This window comes from Carettochelys insculpta, chromosome 18 (genome assembly GCF_033958435.1).
Source record: "Carettochelys insculpta isolate YL-2023 chromosome 18, ASM3395843v1, whole genome shotgun sequence".
In the NCBI taxonomy this organism is placed as follows: domain Eukaryota; kingdom Metazoa; phylum Chordata; order Testudines; family Carettochelyidae; genus Carettochelys; species Carettochelys insculpta.
Window position 1 is genome coordinate 28970094 of NC_134154.1, and position 21507 is coordinate 28991600.

General features: G+C 41.6%; 2 protein-coding genes across 5 annotated transcripts in view; one reads left to right on the plus strand and one right to left on the minus strand.

Annotated features, from left to right (window-relative positions):
* Positions 1-614, minus strand: part of SVOP (SV2 related protein) — a 42137-nt gene extending 41523 nt beyond the window's left edge. For all 3 annotated transcript variants that reach the window (XR_012648009.1, XR_012648010.1, XM_075012685.1), the window contains exon 1: positions 471-614. Coding sequence is in view for 1 of the 3 variants with exons in the window: in XM_075012685.1 (XP_074868786.1) it covers positions 471-475 (5 nt within the window). In the remaining 2 variants the exon portion in view is untranslated. The remainder of the gene's footprint in view (positions 1-470) is intronic.
* USP30 (ubiquitin specific peptidase 30) lies at positions 47-21420 on the plus strand. Of its 2 annotated transcripts, none has more exons than XM_075012686.1 (13): positions 47-126; positions 1526-1635; positions 2876-3058; positions 4090-4193; positions 6210-6308; positions 7520-7562; positions 7872-7966; positions 8786-8845; positions 10694-10780; positions 11934-12014; positions 13358-13577; positions 14659-14767; positions 18283-21420. In XM_075012686.1, the coding sequence occupies exons 1-13, from the start codon at positions 65-67 to the stop codon at positions 18545-18547; spliced, it is 1518 nt and encodes a 505-aa protein (XP_074868787.1). In that variant the 5' UTR covers positions 47-64; the 3' UTR covers positions 18548-21420. The 2 variants fall into 2 exon arrangements, with proteins under 2 accessions (XP_074868787.1, XP_074868788.1); XM_075012687.1 differs by lacking the exon at positions 47-126 and adding an exon at positions 379-462.
* Positions 21421-21507: the final 87 nt, after the last annotated feature.

Here is a 21507-nt window from a genome sequence, read left to right on the forward strand (position 1 = left end):
GCCCGGATCCCGCGCCGCTCCGTGCGTTTGGTTCCGCCCGGCGGCAGCAGGAAGGGCTCAGGCCATGCTGGCCGGGGAGGCGGACAAGGCGGTCAGGCGGCTTCTGCGGGCCAGCGGCGCCGTCAGGTCAGGAGCTGCGGGGAGAGGGGTCGGGGCTGCAACAACAGCCGCCGCCTGCGGGGAGGGGGGGCAGAGGACGGTGGGGGCGGGTGCCCTGAGGGGAGCCGCGGGGGCGGGGAGATGCGGCCGGTCCATGGAGGGAGGGCAGAGCCCGGAGGCGGTGCGGGGGAGACGCCCGGCCCGGCCCGGCCCGGCTCGGCTCTCAGCGAGGCCACTGGCGCTAGGCGCAGTCAGGCCAGGCCCCGGAGGCGGCAGCGCCCGGACTTAGGGTCATCGAAGGGCCCGGGGGCATCGCCGCGCTCGCGGGCCGCGTCCCGTAACGCCGGGGCTGCGCTCACGGAGGTACCAACCGCATGAAAGCTCTTCCCCCGCCGGCAGGCCCGGCCCGGCCCGGCCCGTTCCGTGTCCAGGAAGTAACTGATCCCTCCGAGGTCAGGAGGAGGCCGCGCTCGCCCGTGTGAGCCCATTGCCTGGCACCGTGCAGGGCTCCTCTGCATAGGCTCGTCACAGGGCGGGTTTCATCGCACCGTCAGCCTGGGTTTCGTTTTGGCTTTGGCTTTGTCTTTTCCCCCTCTAGTTTGTGGTCCTGCGCGGAGCCAGAGCCTGTCCCTGTCCCTGTCCCTGTCCCTGGTTCCAGCCTTTTCTCGAGCCGCTCCCCACACCCCCATCAAAGCCAGTTCTCGCCCCCTGTGCAGAGTTCCTTACATGAAATGTAAATAATTAACAGGTCGCTCTCCCACTTGTGGGTGCTTCTCCCGGCTCATCAGGCCCCTTTCTCCTCAGTGAGCTGGATTTCAGCCACCGGTCCATGTTGAATGTGTGGCTGCCGTCGCAATCGGTCCGCCACACAAAGGCACCACAACTTAGATTTGCAGACAGCAATTAACAACATTATTGGAAGATATTTAATTTAAAAATAATAATTGATCATAACTTTGTAATTTCTTTAAAACTTATTTTCTATGATCATTTTTATTTATCTTTTTTTTTTTCCACGGACCCCCTGCAATGCCCTCCTGGATTCCTAGTGGTCCGTGGACCTCAGGTTAGGAACCGCTGCCCGAGAGAACAGCAGGCACGTTTGATCTGTAATATTGCCAGCACAAGAGGGACTGGACTGAGCTCAGTACCCCAATTCAGAGGGCCCATATGTTAGCATCTTGTGTTGAAGGGTAGCCCTGTTACCATCTCTGCAAACTTTGGATCCTTCCTTTACATGGGAGATGAATTGATGGTGTAACAATTCCCACAAGAGGATTGGAGATAAAACCACATAACATGAGACTGCATGGCACAAAAGTATCAGTGTTCTATGTGTTACAGTATCCTTGCCTGTAATCTCTATATGGAGTGTTAATCTTTTACTGGTTTTCCCATCAACAGGCTTTTCCCCTTCCTTTTTTAGGCATAGAGTAATGAAGAACTGGGGTGTTGTTGGTGGAATTGCTGTTGCTCTGGCAGCCAGCATATATGTTCTCTGGGGTCCCATCACTGAAAGAAAGAAACGCAGGAAAGGTGGGGAAAGTTCTAAATTGACCAAAATTATCCATCTCTAGTAGTAGAAAAATATGTCAGTAATGAATAATTCTCATAATGTTCTCTAGAAAAGATGAGAGAATACTAAATTTTTCATTTTATTTTGAGTTTGAATTTCTTTTGGGCTGAAACTTTGGATGTTAGAAATGTTTCATTTTTCTTTTAATCATTAGATTTCGTAACTGTTTTGTTCTAGAGCAAAATACAAATTTTGGTCAGTGACTCTTTAATATTTGGAATCATGTTGTTTCCTATGTGAATTAATCTTATCAATAAAATATTTTTGTTTTACATGTAGATTTGATTGTTATATATAGTGATGATAAAAAAATTAAAAAATTGTGATGATATCTATTAGGCATACTTTGTATTATCTAGGAAAAACAAATAAACAAAACAAACTCTTTCTGACTGAACATTAGCACAGGATAAGTGAATTTCTTTGGAAAGTAAATGTTTATATTAAAAACAGGTAAAGAAATATATTACACAAATCTTTGAAAACTGGAAAGCAATCCAAAATACAATACTGTTCACATGTATAAAAATTAAACATATATGTAAATGTTAGCATGATGATTATTACTACTATTAAAACAATGAGGAGTCCTGTGGCACCTTAAAGACTAACACATTTATTAGGGCATAAGCTTTCATGGTCTTATACCCTAATAAATGTGGTTAGTCTTTAAGCTGCCACAGGACACCTTTTTGTTTTGGTAAATATGGCTACCTCTGTGAACATTTTTACTACTGTTCCTTATTATATGTATTATTGTGGCAGTCCTGGTGAAGGATCCCAGAAGGAGGGCCTTTGACTTGGCAGGTAGTATAACAAGTCACAATTTGAAAAATAAATACATCACACTACATAACTTCTGTGTATATGGTAATTTTCAGATAATTGTACAGTAAACCATGCTTGATAGTGTTAACTAAGTAACCATGCTTGATAGTGTTAACTAAGTATAGCTCTCTGAAATTTTGTGAAGAACATTTTTCAGAGGTTCAATTTTTTTTTCAGTGGCATGATTCTTAGAAACCATAACACTATAGCACACAAGTACTTTTCTGATTTCATAAATAACATTTGTGAATGCCAAATAAAAGATAAAAGCTCAAAATCCTAATCAGCGATACCATGTCACTGTCAGTTAAAAATTAAAAAAAGAGGACTGACCTAGACTCAAGAATGTAAGTTGTTAATGTGTATTTCTAGGGCTTGTGCCTGGTCTTCTCAACTTAGGAAACACGTGTTTCATGAACTCTTTGCTGCAAGGCTTATCTGCTTGTCCATCTTTCATCAAGTGGCTGGAGGACTTTACAGCCCAATACAAGAGGGACCAGAATGAATCATCAGAGCGTCAGTATTTGTCCCTTACTTTGCTATGCCTCCTGAAAGGTATCATGCTCTTACACTTTTAAGGGGGTAGGTTAAATTAACAGGAAAATAATTAATAAAACCGTATATGTTACTGTTTTAAAGAAACTAATTTGCATGGTGTTTAGTATAACTGAGAAAGTTAAGAAATCTTCAATTTTTAGTATCACAAAGAGGTTGTCACACTCAGAATTCTATCAGAAAGTAATTTAATTTACTATAATTTCATGTAAACAGTTGCCAGGGAGAAGGAAGTTTCTCAAATAAATACATGGAAGAGCATATATGATGTTGGATAAAGAGAGCAGAAAACTAAATTTCTTATATTTTAATGAAGATGGGGGGGGGGAGGGATTTAATAGGCATGCTTAATCAGTTGACTTGATGCTGTTCTCTCTGTACAAAGAAGTAACTGTATGTTGGGGTCCATTAACTCCGAAGCTGAAAGCTAAGTGGTTTTTATTTGCCCATGTTTTCATTACTGTTGAGTCAATGCAGCACTCTCCAGTTATTAGTGTCCTTCCTAAGTCCAACCAAGGCATCTCTTAAACTTCTATTGAAAGAAGGATCAGGTTCACAAAGCTTTTTATGTATGTTCCGTTTCAAAGTCCCCTCCACATTCTTCTTTCCTTGAAAAAAGATCTTTCCATTCAAAGTTGTTGTAAATTTGAATGAGGTGGCAGGTGTTTTGCCCCTTTCTCTGCCTCCTGCTGCATTGTTGTTATGAAAGCTGAAAGAGAAGTCAGAGGGTGAGGTTTTAAAATAAGTGTAACTGCAGACCAAGGATTCACAATCACGTACAATTGTTGAGAAAGGGAACAATAATCATTCTGCAAATGATTCTTCTCAGACATAACAAAGAGTTACGCAGCTGTGGATCAGTGGGTTTAGAATGTCCCTGCACCCAGACTGGTTGGGCCAGCTTCTTTTGCTTAAGCATGTGTTAACAAATCATTTTGTTGTTTGTACATGAAAAGAAAAGAATGCCCATTGCGCCCAGATTTTGTGAACTAAACAATGTTACTCTCTTGTTTTGAATGTAATGCCTCCAGCTTTGTCCTGCCAAGAGGTCACAGAAGATGATGTCTTGGATGCGAGCTGTTTGTTAGAAGTGCTAAGGCTGTACAGGTGGCAGATTTCATCATTTGAAGAGCAGGTGATTACAAAATTCAAACTAAATAACAAAGTTTGTTAGAGCTTAGATACCGTGGTGATAGGTGGCTTGTGCAGTAACTAGTATTTATAGGACAGAATATCAACTCCTCTTCAGCGTGGTGAAAAGTTATTTTTAGGAACTAAAAGAAAGTAGCAGTGTGATTAATATGTGACCTCTTCAGTTTGCTTTAAAGACTCCTGATTCAGACTCTAATACCTTTCAGCTGTCAATGTTTGGAGTGATGCTGCCAGCAGCGACAAGATTCCAAGGGGTAAAATGATGGCTCCATTAAAGTCAATGCAAGATTTTTCATTGACTACAACAGGCCCATGATGAAATGCCATGGCTTTTGTTTCCAGGAAGTTCCCTGTGTTTTCTTAAGGCTCCCAGATTTAGTTACACATAACTCATGGGGCCTCTAGACCTTGTACACAGTTCACATGTCTGCAAGCTGTGCAGACACAGCAGATTCTACTTAACAGCAACATGGGTATTGACAACTTCCAGTTAATTATAGCAATTTGCCAGTAGCAAAGCCCATTGCATTTGACATTAATGTTAACAGGATTTAGACACTGATAATGGCATATTTCTTAGTAACGCTGTTTGTTTGGTTCATGGGAGAAAGGCCCCAGCTGTTGGCTAGTTTGCCAAGATGCATCTGGGGAGAGATGTGCTGGGGTGTGCCTGTCCTCACTGTAGCCGTACAGACGTGTCTGCAGCTGGTGCTCCACCCATTCCAGTGCTTCCCTCAGGGGTTGCAGGCCCACAAATTGCTGCCACAGAGGAGTGGCACAGGAAATAAGAGGCTGTGGTTAGGACAGTAATGGGGAGGAGGGCTGCAGCCCACATGCCAGAGCTGTGTAACACCTCTCCCTGCACTCTCCAGGTTGTACCCTGCTGGGGGGCTGCACCTAGGAAAGGAAGTGCTTGCACATGCTTAACTCTGACTCCCACAGACCACAGGAAGGGTTATGGGTCAGTCCCTATGAGCCCCCAGCTCCCAACAGAAACTCCAGCATGCAGTTGATGCCCTGCTGACAGGCAGGTAGGCAGGTTTGCAGGTGTGGAGCCATGGAAGGTACATCCCACCACTTCCTTTCCTCGCTGCAGGCTCTTAAACCTGTGTTTTGCTTGGTCACAACTGCTGGATAAGGGCAACTTTCTTCCTGTTTGCTGAAGGGAATAAGCAGAATCTAACTGTATTTGGAGAATGTTTTCTGCTCCTAAATTTCTGCTATTGATTGGGGTCAGTGAATTGGTTCAGTCATCTCTTCTGTAAATGTGGTTCTGCATTTTATGCTTCGTATCTGAAACAAATGTTCTGCTCTCATTGAAGTCAGTTAATTTTGCCACGGAAAGCAGGTTTTTGGGTCATTATTGTGAGTATATATTTTGTGCACTCTTTGGTATTCTTTCAAAGTTATATTTAACAAATATCTTTTTAAAAATGGCATACACTGTTTTGGGCTTAGCTTTACAGAAAAGATTGTTGGCAAAATGTAGCACACGCATAGGGATATAGGACTGGAAGCGACCTCATGGATAAATAAGTCCAGTCCTTTGCTATCGCATAGAGCTCTGTCATATACATTTATTAAGCTCCATCTTAAAATGAGTAAGGCTGGTTGCTCTCACTATTCACAATGGGGGCTGTTCCAGAGCCTCACTCCTTTAATGGTTAGAAACCTCATTCCCTGACTAAGTGTAGTCATGGTCAATTTATACTCATTTGTTCTTGTGCCAACATTGTCATTTTGCTTAAATATCTCTTCTTCTCTTGTGTTTATGCCCCAATGTATTTAGGGAGAGCAATCAGATCTCCTCTCAGCCTATGTGGTTATTATTAAATGAACTGGATCCTAAAAGTGTAATCAGTTCTTAAAGGAAAAGACAGAGCACCAGCTGCAAGTTCATGTTGCCATGACAGATTCCTATGTGCACATTCACTCTTGGTATGTTTGTTGATGCTGTTTTATTTGTGTCCCCTCTAAGTTGTATGTCATCCTTTGATAGGATGCTCATGAACTATTCCACGTCCTTACATCTTCATTGGAAGATGAGCGAGATCGTCAGCCCCGGATCACGCATTTATTTGATGTGCAGGCATTAGAGGTAAAACTGTATAAAATATTATTTCCTTTTCATTTAAAGTGATAGAAACCCTTTTGGTACTAAACATGTAGGCTGGGTCTACACGTGCCCCTTCCTTTCGAAAGGGGCATGTTAATGAGCGGGTTCAAAAGATGCTAATGAAGCGCTGCAATGAATATGCAGCTCCTTATCAGCATAATGGCGGCTGCGGCGATTCGAAAGTATGGCTTGTCGAATCATGCACCGCCTGTGGAGACAGGACCTTCTGAAAGGACCCCCCCCAGTTTTTGAAAGCCTTTCGAAAACTGGGGTGGGGGGCCTTTCAGAAGGTCCAGTCTCCACAGGTGGTGTGCAATTCAAAAAGTCACACTTTCAAATCCACGGCTGCCATTATGCTGATGAGGCGCTGCATATTCATTGCAGCGCTTCATTAGCATCTTTCGAACCCGCTCGTTAATATGCCCCTTTCAAAAGGAAGGGGCATGTGCAGACCCAGACACAACGTTTTTCTTCTATCTTGGAATAAATAATGATGGGAAGACTAACACACTTGGGGGGGGCAGAAAAAAAAAAACCCTTGAAAACCACTACAGTATTTTAGTACTTTGCATTTATATTGATCTAGTCATGCAAGGAACTGAGCCCATCAACATCAGTGGGAGTTGAGGGCACTCAGCATCACACAGGATTGAGTCCACAACACCATCCTTTTGAGATCTTCAGTATACTGTATGGATGGACTGTAGGACTTCCAGAATGGCCCAGACCATTGATCTATCTAGTCAGGGACACCTCTCTTTAATAGTTTTCAATATGCCAGGTGCCTTAGAAGAAGATGCAAGAAACGATATGACGGACAGTTATTGAATAAACTACTTAGAGGAGAAGTTTCTTCCTTACCTCCAGCAGTTAGCCGGGACTTATTCTGTGCAACTTGAATGATTACATCTCTTATATATTTTTATTCTTTGTAATATAACTGGATTTACTATTTATTAAGCTTTTATCAGTTACTATAAGCTCTCAGCATCTTGTTGCTACAAGTTTCCATGTTCATAGTGTGTTAAATAAAAAACACATATCCATTTTAAATTCATTGCTTTTCCGTTTCATTGATTTTTACGAAATACTAAATTTTGAAGGTATAGTTTTTAGACTGAAATGAGAATATATTTAAGGTTTTGTTCTCTGTAAGGTGAGAGTTAATAACAATCTTTTTCCCTCCTCTGCAGCAGCCAGAAATAACCCAAAAGCAAATAAGCTGCAGAACAAGAGGTAACATTATTCTCTCTTGAAAAAAATGTGAAATGCGAATATTACTTATGGACATGGCAACAGTAGTTTTACTTTTTGACATATTGTTTTTTTTGTTTCTAGTGACCTGGCATGTATCTTTAAATTTTAAGACCATGTTAACTAAATATTTGTAAACAGAGATAAAAGTGGTTTGTTTGTTTGTTTTAAAGTTGGGTTTTAGTAGCTGTAAAAAAACCTCCTAAAGAATTAAGCACACCAGGTGCGATAAGGATCATGATGAACATGGAAGCACTAAACGTTAAAGACTGTTACAACTTTGTATTTTAGGGTCACTTCATCCTATATTGACTCACTGGAAGTCTCAGCATCCTTTTCATGGAAGGCTGACCAGTAACATGCTTTGTAAACATTGCAAACACCAGGTAAGAGAACTTGTGTGTTTTCAGATTGTTATTAAAAAAAAAATGAAACAGAAATCTTGATCGAAGCACCTTATACTGGATTCGTTAGTGAAAGCTGTCATCTTTAGTTTATTTTGTGGAATCCTGAAAATTTGCAGGACTGGGGCCTTTTAAACTCACTGGGGCAAGGACTTGTCTTCATGTTTGTCTGTAAAGTGCCTACCACAACATTTGTGCCATACAGTTCTGTAGTAATAATAATGAAAAAAGCAAAATTAGGACTGTGCTTTGGTTTGTCAGTGTTGTGGTTGTAACTTAAATTTTGCTTTGCCTTTTAAACTTTCCCTTGTAGATATATTCATGTTTATAAGAGAAAACTGGTAGCACAGGTAACATTTTGAGATTTGGTCATCCTGTCTTCAAACAGTCCATGTTCGTGTTGATTCTTGTGCACTAAATATGGGATTGAACTTGGAGTGTGCTGCCCAGAGAAAACTGTGCCTAGTATTTAGAGAATATCTTCAGTTACCATGGAAAAATTCTACTGAAATATGTACAGAACAATTTTTCAGAACTTTGTTTGCAGAAAAAAATAAACCCACCCATCTCTGAATGAACCAGAATATTCTTTTACCAGATCTTTTAATTTTTGTAACTAATTTTGCTGTATTTAGCAACACAAATCCAGGTCAAATTATATCTAGTTAGAGTTCAGTCCTGTGAGGCGTTAATACCCTTAGCTGCTGCTGAGGTCCATAGGAATAAAGAGCGCTCAGGCCTGCTTCCATTAGGCTGAAGATGGACTGCAGCCTGGTGGACATGTGAAATGTTTTCTTTCAGAGTCCTGTGAGGTGTGATACATTTGACAGTCTTTCGCTGAGTATTCCAGCAGCCATGTGGGTAAGTGCTTTTTGACAAAGTGTTCTGCACTTATGTTCCTTATAGTCAAAGCTTTATTTTAGACTCTAGTCCTATGTCTGAATTTAAGATGATGGAGTGAAAATGTAAATCCGAAATTTAGATTGTATTACATGTTATTAATTTTTGTTATTGTTTTAGTAGGCTTTCCTGAATTAGTAACTTACTCTAAATATAATGGGGCAAATTTCTGCCTGAGATAACCAAGTGTAACTTCATTGATATCAGTTGAGTTGTCTGCTTATACTAGTATAAATTTGGCCTTATTTGCATACCAAAGTGCCAGGAACACACAGGTTACGAAGTTTTAGAACGTGTCCTCTGTTTGCTTTTCCCCTACGATCAGAATGAAGGACAAAGCTGCCAAATTTTAGGCTTTTAGAGGTGATGATTTCAAGGAAGAAGCCATTTCAATTCATCTCTAAAGCAGCGTGTCTCAACTTTTTGCTGCCTTCCTAAACTGTATCAGGGAGATCTCAGAGACCAGTGCCAGTCCACAGACTGGTGATTGAGAAACACTATTCTAAATGAGATACAAGTCTGGATAAATGTTGCAGGTGTATGCAAAGCTTTTATTTAGATTAAAAGTGATCCACATGCATAAAAATGTGTGTGGTCCCTGGTAATGCAAAGTTTGGGACCCTCATATATTGTGTGCTACAAGTTTGTGTCTCCAGACAAGGGGTCTGTTATCCCCTTTACGTGTTCAGGGAACAGCCATTTACATTCATAGAAGTTTTGTGCCAATGCCTAGGGGAGAACAGAGCCAAGATTTTGTCACTTTTCAGTGCTAGTTTCCTACTTCTATACCCAAGTTGTAGATGATGCCAGCTCACCTGCAGTACTGATTTTGCCATTGAAAAGACTGCTAAAAATAGCAAGATAGCAATTAATGCACAAGGGCCGTGTCTACACTAGTCTAAATCTTCAAAATGGCCATGCAAATGGCCATTTTGAAGATTACTAATGAGGTGCTGAAATGCATATTCAGTGCCTCATTAGCATGCCAGTGGCTGTGGCTCTGCGAAATTCCCACTTTTCGCTGCCGTGCAGCTCGTCCAGACAGGAGTCCTTTTTGAAAGGACCCATCCAACTTCGAAATCCCCTTATTCCTATCAGCAGAAAAGTGCAGCAATGAAAAGCGGCAATTTCAAAGAGCTGTGGCCGCCGGCATGCTAATGAGGCACTGAATATGCATTTAAATGCCTCATTAGTAATCTTCAAAATGGCTATTTTGAAGATTTGGGCTAGTGGAGACGTAGCCAAGGTGTAAAACACAGCTAAAAGGCCACATTCCTGCTTGTCAAGAGGTCGACCTATAGGAGGTGTTTCTTGGGGCACTGTGTAATTGAGGAGGGAAGTATTGTAAAAGAGCCAGATCTGGTTCAAAATCCTGTTAAGCAGGTGACAGGACGTGTCAGGCAAAATGAAGGGAGTTCTAGAATCTCTGTCATCAGAGATTTTTAAGAACAGGTTAGACAAACCTATAAGAGATGGTCAAGATAATACCAAGTACAGCCGCAGTATAGGGTACCGGCCTAAATGACCTCTCAAGGATCCTTATAGTCATACGATCCTATGGCTACTACTTCTGCACATAGGCTATACCATCTCCTAAGGATACATTGGATTGAAGGAAGAGGCTCCTGTTCCCCTGTCAATCTTGTGTATGTTCTCTGCTCAAAGCCATTCAACTCCATCTTTCTGGAGGAGCCAGGAGTTTGCTCTGAATTTATTAATTCCCATTAACTATATCACTAAAACTCTTTAACAGAATTGAATCGTGTGCATGATAAAATCAATGCAAAGTTGTTTTTGTCACTCTCTCAGGGTCGTCCTATGACACTGGATCACTGCCTCCACCATTTCATCTCTTCTGAATCAGTAAAGGATGTTGTATGTGACAATTGCACTAAGGTTTGTGATTTTAATTTATATTCTCTTCCATCTTAGTTTCTATCTAGATTAAAGGATTTAGAATCAGGACTTCTAGGTTCTACTCCTTCTGCTACTGATTAGCTAAACTCTGTTGTCTCACCTTGGAAGTGAGGATACTGCATCACAGGATGTTATGAGTCTTAAATTAGTAGTAGAATGTAACATGGATAGAGCTGGTTCAATGACAAAAGTCGCTGGGTTGCATGTTGGGGTTGTTGGTGATGAAAATTCTGGGATTTGTTGAGCTGGTGCCTGTGGAATTTGGCTTGTTGGTTGGATCACTAGCTCCCCTGATTGCTGTCTGTTATTGGCCGCTGGTGTGATGAGATTGCCAAGTATTATTTGTATAATAACCTGGAAGGGTTCTTTTTTCTCATTCTTAAACATTGTTTTACATCTACTTGTCACTAACTGTAGCACAGGGAACCAAATAATGTGTCTAAGATGAGAAAGAGAATGGCTGGCTGAAAATGAGACTTGAACCTAAAACTTTTCTGTTTGTGAGCACTTTCTACGAAAGTTTTTAATTAGTTTTACTTCTTAATTCCCATAGTTCTGCACTTTTGAGTTTACAAATATCAAGGAAAAGTTTAGCTCTAAACAAACCATTTAAACCTTAGATACAAAACTTTTTTTTACATATGCATATTCCCAGTGTTGCTTTGATAGAGGTATATAAAATCATGAATGGTGTGGAGAAAGTGAATATAGAAAAATTATTTACCTTTTCCCATAATACAAGAACTAGGGGACACCAAATGAAATTGATGGGTAGTAGGTTCAAAACTAATAAAAGGAAATTTTTCTTCACACAGCGCACAGTCAACCTGTGGAACTCCTTGCCCGAGGAGGCTGTGAAGGCCAGGACTCTATTAGGGTTTAAAAAAGAGCTTGATAAATTTTTGCAGGTCAGGTCCATAAATGGCTATTAGCCAGGGATAAAGTATGGTGCCCTAGCCTTCATAACAAGGGCAGGAGATGGATGGCAGGAGATAAATCACTTGTCTTCTGTTCTCCTTCTCTGGGGCACCTGGCATTGGCCACTGTCGGCAGATGGGATGCTGGGCTTGATGGACCTTTGGTCTGACCCAGTATGGCCATTCTTATGTTCTTATGTTTCCTTTGGTACCAGATTCAGGCGGAAGGGACACTGAATGGGCAAACTACAGAACACCAGAGAACAACATTTGTTAAACAACTAAAGCTAGGAAAGGTGAGACCACTTATTTTTAAACCCTTTGCTGTAGTGTCTTCTAAAACAATCTAGTGAGTTCTCTCTTCAGGCTGTTATTTTGATACCCACTTCTTGTCATTGAGTTTGGAGACCATTCATATTCTAATTTTGCACTCAAATTTTGAGGTCATTTGGCAGGTTTGTATGTCATAACACCTTGACTGACCCAAGCACTTATGCCGATACTTAACACTAAACATATGACTAATCTAACCCTGTATGTGTAAGCTACATGTTGCTGAGTTGTTGCTTATATGTCCCTTGAGAATCAGCAATAAAAATGTGATTCTATATTTCAGTGGTGAATGAAATGATTCCTATATATTTTGTTAAACATGTCAGCATCCCAAAGGATCTTAAGCAATTGGATGTTCTTAAAATAAAATAAATGGCTGATGATTGGGTGGGTGAACATGGTAATCAGCAGCTGTGACAGATTTGGATTGTTCTGTGTTTGTATAGTACCTAGCACAGTTGGGTCCTGGTCTATGACTAGAACTCCCAGCCGCTACAGTAACACAAATAAATAATAAAAATACTAATAACTTAATTGAAAGAGACAGTAAAGCCCCGCGCTGCATTTTCTGTGTAAAACAATGTAATGGTTTGACTTGTTTTCCCAGTGTTTGCTCCTTTCACTGTGACCAGCCACAAAAACATAGCACGTGAAAGGTGAGCTCTGGTTACATTGTAGTAGCACTACCTGCAAAGGACACAGATCTTCTGTCTCTGAGGGATTATACTGAGCAGAATTTTTGGCCAGTTGAGTCTTTTAGAAACATGCTTGTGTTTTTATTGACTATTGCCATGTGTGGCAAACCCTGTTTATTTTGTTTATCATCCTACCTAATAAATTATGGTGTTGGTACTAGAAACCTCTCTTCTGACTGTCAGACTTGATACAGTAAACCCCTGCTAGGCACGATTTCCAGCTGGGTGAGCTGGACAGGCAGACAGCTGCTGCAGCGTGGCTTCTCTCCTGCTTCCCACAGCTTCTGCAAGCCCAGGGGAGCCAGGTTGCTGCCTGGTTCCTGACTCCCTGCATGCCCCAACATGCGCAAAATTTGAGTTATGAGAGGGTGCAGAGAAGTACAACCCTTGCATAACTCAGGGGTTTACTGTATTTCACATTATAGGTATGATTCCTAATGGTCTTATATACAGATATGGTAGCAGATGACAAGTCAGTTTCGTAATCTGCTTCCCCATTTATTGTCTTGGGACTTTAATTGTTGTTCCAAGAATATACTTTTAAATCAAACTGTCCTTTTTTCCGATTTTACTGTCTGTTGACATTGTATTTCTGTGGCATGTGTTTGAAGCTCCCTCAGTGTCTCTGTATCCATCTGCAAAGGCTGAGCTGGTCAAATAAGGGCATGCCTCTGAAACGGAATGAACATGTGCAGTTCAACGAGTTCCTGATCATGGACATCTACAAATACCACCTCCCTTCCCATAGATCAAGCCAGCCTGATGTAAGGCAGAAGGACAATCCATGGATGTCGTCTGAAACGAAGGATGAGTCAGCAGTTAACGCCTCAGGTATTTGAGCTGACGATTAAAAAAAATCAAGTAGTTTGTCAGTATATAAGAAAAATATATTTATTCTGATTTCTAGTAAAACCTAGAAAGATCTCCTTTCCCAGTAGACTTAGTCCCTTGACACATTTAACGTGCAGTTCTTACAAATTTACTCTTCACTCCCGTTCCAAAGTACTTGAAGCATAGGTGGGCTGAGCAGAACTGGGCTGCTTTATCAGCAAAGGGTGGGTGAGTTCCAAAGTTGACAGGCCCTCACAAAGAATGTCTTGTTAGTAGCCCACTCCTTTAAAACCAAGGGAGCTCCAACTATGGCCGTATTGTGGAGGGAGTGTAGACCTGGAGCTCTCCTGTAATGTGGTGACAATGAGGCCCTGTGTCAGAATTAATATAAAAATTCCAGGGCGATTCAAGGTGTGAATTATAAAGCATTCAATGAAAACAGTCTGATCCTACAATCCTGTATTCATGCGAGGAATCCTTTAGGTTTCAGGGGAAAGAGTTTACAGAATCAAGTGTCAAAAGCTCTGCCTTTGAATATGGTGCTGGCTTCAGTTAGGCCTGAGTATGCGAGGTGCCCATTAAAGTCAGAAGGCTGCTCTAAAGAAGTCTTTATGGCAGGAACTGCCCTTGAGGCGGTGTTAGGCATGCAAACTGCGCCCTTGCTTGATAATGCCATAATGTTTTGCTTAAAGAAATAAACAAAATCTTCACAAACTTGAGCAAACTGTTTCCAGTCTGTATTGGACCACGTCCTTAGAGCTTAGTTCCCTTGTTGTGCTGGTCTCAAGTCTTCAAAGAATTATTTGAAATGAAGACTAACTGCTACTTCAGATAATCCAAATTGACCAAGCCACAATGTTTCCATATTTTTGTCATTCTGAACTCAGCTGTTAAAAATGTTCTTAGATATAATACTCCTCTTCCTCATTAGGGGATTGTGAGGTGTAATTAATTAATGTTGCTTAAGTGCTTTCAAATTCTTTAATGAATGGTGGTGTCGAGAGCACAGGGCTATTATTTGTAATATTAATAGTTAAGCAGCAGATCAGTTAAAACATTGACTGCAAAATTTCTCTGGCAGATCTGGAGCAGACATGTAGCACTAAGTCGTTCTTTATGAATGGCACCTGCTCTCCTTCATTATTAACATCCCCGATGACTCTCCCACTTGCAGTAGCTCCAGACTGCAGGTAAGGCAGACATCTGAAGTTATTTCATAATTTCTGCTTGTGCTTAAGACTAATGTAAGCTCTTTATTGTGTAAGGTTTTTAATTGTGTGATTTGGTAGTCCCAGAATTTACCATTTATCCCTGTTATAGAATTGTAGGGCTGGAAGGGACCTGAGGCGGTCATCTAGTCCAGCCCCCTGCTTAAAGGAGGATCAACCCTAACTAAATCATCCCAGCCACAACTTTGTCAAGCTAGGACTTAACAACCTCTAGGGATGGAGATGCCACCACCTCTCTCGATAACGCATTCCAGTGCTTCACCATCCTCCTGGTGAAATAGTTTATCCTAATATCCAACCTACACTTCTCCCTCTGTAACTTCAGACCATGGCTTCTTGTTTTGCCATCCATTACTGCTGAGAACAGCCCGTCTCCATCCTCTGTAGAGCCTCCCTTCAGGAAGTTGAAGGCTGCTATCAAATTGCCCCTCACTCTTCTCTTCTGCAAACTAAATAAGCCCAAATCCGTCAGCTTCTCCTCATAGGTCATGTGCTCCAGCCCCTTAATCATTTTCGTTACCCTCTGCTGAACCCTCTCCAATGCCTTCACATCCTTTCTGTACTGAGGGCCCCAGAACTGGAAGCAGTACTGCAGATGTGGCCTCACCAGTGCCAAAGAGAGGGGAATAGTAACTTCTCTAGATCTGCTGGAAATGCTTTTCTAATGCACCCCAATGCGCCGTTGGCGACAACAACACTTTGTTGACTCATGTCCAGCCTCTCATCCACTGCAATCCCCAGGTCTTTTTCTGCTGCACTGCTACTTAGCCAATTAGTCCCCAGCCTGCAACAATGCTTGGGATTCTTCTGTCCCAAGTGCAGGATTCTGCTTTTGTCCTTGTTGAACCTCATCAGCTTTCCTTTGGCCCAGTCCTCCAATTTATCTAGGTCACTCTGGACCTTATCCCTATCCTCCCATATATCTACTTTTCCCACTACCTTAGTGTCCTCTGCAAATTTGCTGAGGGTGCAATCCATCCCCTCATCCAGGTCATTAATAAAGATGTTGAACAGTACCAGACCCAGAACTGATCCCTGGGGCACTGCGCTTGAAACCGACTGCCAACCAGACATTGACCATTACCTGTTGGGCCTGAACATCTAGCCAGCTTTCTGTCCACCTTACAGTCCATGTATCCAATCCATACTTCCTTAACTTATGGGCAAGAATGTTGCGGGACACTGTATCAAAAGCTTTGCTAAAGTCAATGTATATCACATCCATTGACTTACCCATGTACACAGAACCACTTACCTCATCATAGACACTAATCAGATTGGTCAGGCATGACCTGCCCTTGGTGAATCCATGTTGACTACTCTTGATTACTTTCCCCTCTTCCAAGAGCTTCAAAATGGATTCCTTGAGGATCCCCTCCATGATTTTTCCAGGGACTGAGGTAAAGCTGACTGGTCTATAGTTCCCTGGATCATCCTTCTTACTTTTTTTAAATATGGGCACTATATTTGCCTTTTCCCAATCATTCTGGACTTCTCCCGATCTCCATGACTTTTCAAAGATAATAGCCAGACTCTTCAATGACATCTGCCTATTTCCTCAGTACCCTGGGATGCATTAAATCCGGATCTGTGGATGTGTGTGTATCTAGCTTTTCTAAATAGCTCTTAACCAGTTCTTTCCCCACCAAGGGCTGCCCAGCTCCTTCCCATACTGCATTGCCTAGTGCTGTAGTCTCGGAGCTGACCTTGACCATGAAAATGGAGGCAAAAAAAGCATTGAGTACTTCAGCCTTTCCCACATCATCAGTCACCAGGTTACCTCCCTCATCCAGTAATGGCCCCACACCTTCCCTGATCACCCTCTTATTGTTAACATGCCTGTTGCCCTTCACATTCTTTGCTAGCTGCAGTTCCAATTGTGCTTTCGTCCAAGTTTCCACTTCTTATACACATCCCTTTTGAATTTCAGCTCACCAAGCATATCCCTCCTAAGCCAAGCTAGTTGCCTACCATATTTGCTTTTCTTACCGTGCATGAGGATGGTTTGATCCTGTGCCTTCAATAAGACTTCTTTAAAATACTGCCCCTTCTCCTGAACTCCTTTCCCCTTCATATTAGCTTCCCAGGGGATCCTGCCCATCAGTTCTCTCAGGGAGTCAAAATTGGCTCTTCTGAAATCAGAGGCCTGTATTTTACTGCTTAACTTTTTCTTTTGTCAGAATCCTGAAATCTACCATCTCGTGATTGTTGCAGCCTGAGTTGCCACCCACTTTCATTTCACCCACTAGTTCTTCCCTGTTTGTGAGCTATAGGTCAAGCTGCACATGGCTGCTGGTCAGTTCCTTCAGCATTTGTACCAGATGCGATACCCAACATTCTCCAAAAACTTCCTGGATTGTTTATGTGCTGCTGTATTCGTTTCCCAACAAATGTCAGTTATTGTATGTGTCTTCATTAGCAAAGGATTTCTGTCCCTTTCTGTTGGGCAGTTTGGCAGTTGTACTCTGTTCCACGTGTCCCCAGCTAGTGAAAGGAGTTGTGTGAATTCTAAGCAAGCAGTTCAAAATCTCCTTTTTTCTGGTTTCTTTTGCTATGAGGACTGCTGCAGGAAAAAACTATCAAGAGTATAGCTAGCTTCTTTCTGCGGAGCCATCATCTTATAACTGCTGCCTCTTCCCTGAGATCTTCCTTTCCTCTTTTTCTTGACTTTTGAAAGCAAATAAGCATTTCTCTGTTTCTTTGTGTCTTCTAAAAATTCCTGTATTTAAGGAGCCTGCTTCTCAGAGGAGTTGTGTGCTCCTTGCAACCTCTGTTGGAGCTGTAACACTCTGCTCTTGTGATGATCCGGCCTAATACTTGTCCTCTTAAATATCCTCCACAGAGCTCTCCTAGCTGATATATAGTTCTTATAACATATGTCTGACCTGTAATCATGTATTTTTCCCAGGGGTAAATAGTGACTTAAGGTATTCCTTGCTTTTGCTTGCACAATGTGTCCTGACCTAACCCAGGATGCAGCAGCCGTGGCTGTTTTATAGGTTGACAGGTTAGAAAAATAGATGGACAGAGCAAGTACTTGAAAGAGCTTCCATTATGATGTATGAATTGTGTGTTGTAGTTTTATATTTGGGTTTTTTTTTCTGTTAAAACCACATGTCCTGGGATAATTTTTCAGTCCATTAATACTGCAAAATTCAGAGCCATTGTGTTGCAGAGTACACAGTGGCCCTCTAAAATACATTCTAGAAACTGTTTTCATTAATATTCAAAAGCAGCAGTTCTGTTTTCCTGACAGGAGGAGAAAGAAGCATTTTGACAACATAGCAGTGAAGGTCAGGAGCATGGGGAGGGAACGTGCTGACGTGAGAGTTCATCCCTTCTGAAGGGAGTCCACGAATATAAAACGTGGCTGAAAATGAACTTTCTACTGAAAATAAAGTGGCTGGGGATTTTCCAGGTACATGTTTAATACACACATGCTGCTGACCCCTTTCTTTCTCTTATTTGTCCTTCAGTTCCCCAGTGTACCTCTACCGTCTGATGGCTGTTGTAGTTCATCATGGGGACATGCATTCAGGACACTTTGTGACGTATCGCCGCTCTCCAACCTCTCCCAAGACCCCACTCTCTGTTAGTAACCAGTGGTTGTGGATTTCAGATGACACTGTGCGCAAAGCCAGTTTGCAAGAAGTGCTTTCATCCAGTGCTTACCTGCTCTTTTATGAGCGTGTTCACTCGAGAGTGCAGCATCAAAGTCAGGAGTTCAGGGCTGAAGAATGACCTGGACCTCTGGAGAAGGATGAAACCTGAGAGAACTACTTTTGTGAAATGTTCATTGCACCTCCTGTCTCTTATGCAAATAGCCCACTAAATGCCCTTCGATATTCCACTTCTTCCTGGAAGTGATGCCAGGCTACTGCAGGGAGCTAATGTCTCATACCAAAATGATACTGCCCAAAGTTGATCACCCAGTGCTGGGCACCCCAGAGTGTGTCTGCGTTAGAGAAGCACGTTTGCTGTTCAGATAGGGTTTTCTCTGCACTACTGATCTGATACAGGGAATTTAAAACACACAGACACACATTTTATTCTGACCTATATGCATGTTTACAGATGGAGCTGCTTAGCAGCACGTTTAGATATTTCTTAGCACGGGAGCCCTAGAAGTGATTGATGAGGAATTACTGCTAATAGAGGCAATGATTTAAAAAAAATGAAGTGCCTTGAGATTATTTAAATGGATACATTACCAGTATGTACATCTACAATCTGTGGGATACGTTCTGGTAAACATCTATATCAAAGTAGTATGGAGAACTGAATCATGTCTTGTCACAACCCCAGCTAAGCAAGTAAACAAGTTGCCTGTACCAAACATGCCTGATCCAAAAAAAACCCCACCTCTTTCTGATTTGTATATTTTCTCCTAATATTTTTATTTGTTTTTTATAGGAGTACTTAATGTTAATACAAATTGCAGAGTTGTGTTTCAGGGAAATACTCAAATAGAACTGAAACCCTGATTTGTTGTTCCCGATCCTCATACTATCAGACATGTTAAGAGAGAGCAGTATTGGTAGCAATCACTAGGGTAATGTATTCAGTCTGTGTAAAACAATTTGATACTGTTGCTTTGCATCATTAGGTACACTGTGCTTCTCAGTGCTTATCTTAAAGATGACTGAGTGGTACTCTAAACTCACCTTTCCTACCTTAATAATGAACACTGCCTTTTCCTATTTCCCTTCAGTGAATCCCTTCTGGTCTGCAATGTGATTGTGAGCTTGGGACTTGAAGCAACCTGTGTCATGGTGGGTTAGAATACACACAATTGCAGGGGAAGTGGTTGGCACTTAGTCTGGTACAATATTACGCAAGCCTGAACAAGTTGGTATCACTGTATTAGATATTGCTATTTTCAAACAGTGATATTAACTATATTGCGGCTCTGTGGTGTGTATAAAAGAGATGGAGACAGAGGCAAGAAATCCTTTGAGCTGGTTTTAAATGAATAGGGATAAAATGCACAAACTTTGGAATTCTCTCTATTTATGTACTTTGGGGGCAAGGGAGGATGTCTGAATGTCAGATTGTTTTTCTCAGTGTAAAGCTGCAACTGAGTTTTTCAACGATTTCTCACTGCCTCTCTAAAATAGCTGCTTTTTCCAAAAAGTTTTTTTTTTTACTGTAACTTTGTACATTTTGGATCCATGTCATTCAACTGCCCAATTTTGTTGATATACTCTTGGAGCTTTTTAATAGGAGACTGTGAAAACCAGCCACAAGATGATAGGCTATGAATGTATATAATCATTTAGATGAAGTCAGTCTACTCAGCGTAATGCTCATATCCCAGAGAAACGTTTAAATTTTTTGACGTATTTGGTCCAAAGAAATTTCTGCTTTTGGGCTAGAGTGCTGATAGCACTTTTTTACCTTACTGCTTTTATTACTTTTTTAAAAAATGTAATACCAATAAATATTGTGACCCTTGAAATAGGATCTAAACTCAGCATGTGACCCACAAAAGCAAAAAGAGACTACCTGAGGCTAAAGTTTCTCAGTGCTAAATAGAGGGGAGTGGGCTCTATGGGCTTTGCAAAGCAGTGCTGCTTTGTCAGCAGGAGTAAGAAATGCAGGGAAAGCATCTGTCAACAGAAATCCCGCCAGTTGTACCCTGGACCTTCAAAATGTTTCCGTCTGATGTTACTGTGTATGCGCCCGTAGCTAAACCCAGCGGAGTTTGAAATGTTACCTCCTTTGATTTTGTGGGTGTGTCTTTTCACTGATAGTATTTGAACAAGTCACTGTATTATACGGTAATGTAGGACGTGTCAAATAATACCCACTGGGAGGACTAAACTTTAGGACTCATCAGCCCTTTGAGTGTGTGAAGTCGCACACTGTTGCCAGTTGGGTGGGTATATATGTAATATTTTCTAAAAATCTCTTTGTATAGACCTGCTTTTCACTAGTGACATTTCTCTGTGTCAGTTTGGTGTGAGTGAAAGGCTACTTGCTGTCATACATCACTAAGCTACTCATTTGTCATACTGCCACTCACCTGGAAGATTAGTTTGGAATCTTCAGCAAAGGGCAATAGGAATGAGTGAATCTCTTCCTGTCTTCATTGCACTAAAGGAACAGGCGTTCTTTTCTTAGCACTGGTTGTGGAGAAGCATCAATACCTTGGTCATGGTGCTGAGCACTCACAACTTACAATGGCTTCAGAGACTTGCAAGTGGTTGGCACCCCTCGCAATCCGAATCTGGATACAGTCTGGCCAGCTGAGCCTCACGGGTAGATACCTTTTGAAAACTGTTTCTGTTCAAGCACAGGGGTACACCCAAATGTCTCAGCTTCTAGGATTGGGGGTGCTAGTCTCTGCCATCCAGTAATAGTATTTTAATTGTCCAAAGGCTAGAGTTGCTGAAAGGGTGCTTATGAATGGAATAAAGGAATGTTATGAAACAAACTGACCTGTGCTTACTCTGAACTAAGATGACAGCTCTTTAACTGATTAATTGTTTTAATGCACATGTTAATAACAAGGTACGATGTTAGTGTCCAAACAGCTGCACTTCATTCCCAACACTGCTGTCTTTGAACTGCCTAATCCCTTATGCGTATTTTTGTACCTGTCCTGTACAGTGGCAATAACAGAACCAGCTTATTAGAAGAGATAACTGGATGCATGTGATGCTGTTGTGAAACAAAAGACAGGTAAGAGTTAAAAAGGC

Bases quoted from the DNA above. Each gene is read 5' to 3' on its own strand.
- USP30 (XM_075012686.1), top strand. From the start codon at position 65: ATGCTGGCCGGGGAGGCGGACAAGGCGGTCAGGCGGCTTCTGCGGGCC. The intron at 8,846-10,693 runs GTAAGTGCTTTT...TCACTCTCTCAG, and splicing joins GTATTCCAGCAGCCATGTGG to GGTCGTCCTATGACACTGGA. The intron at 12,015-13,357 runs GTGAGACCACTT...ATGTGTTTGAAG, and splicing joins AACAACTAAAGCTAGGAAAG to CTCCCTCAGTGTCTCTGTAT.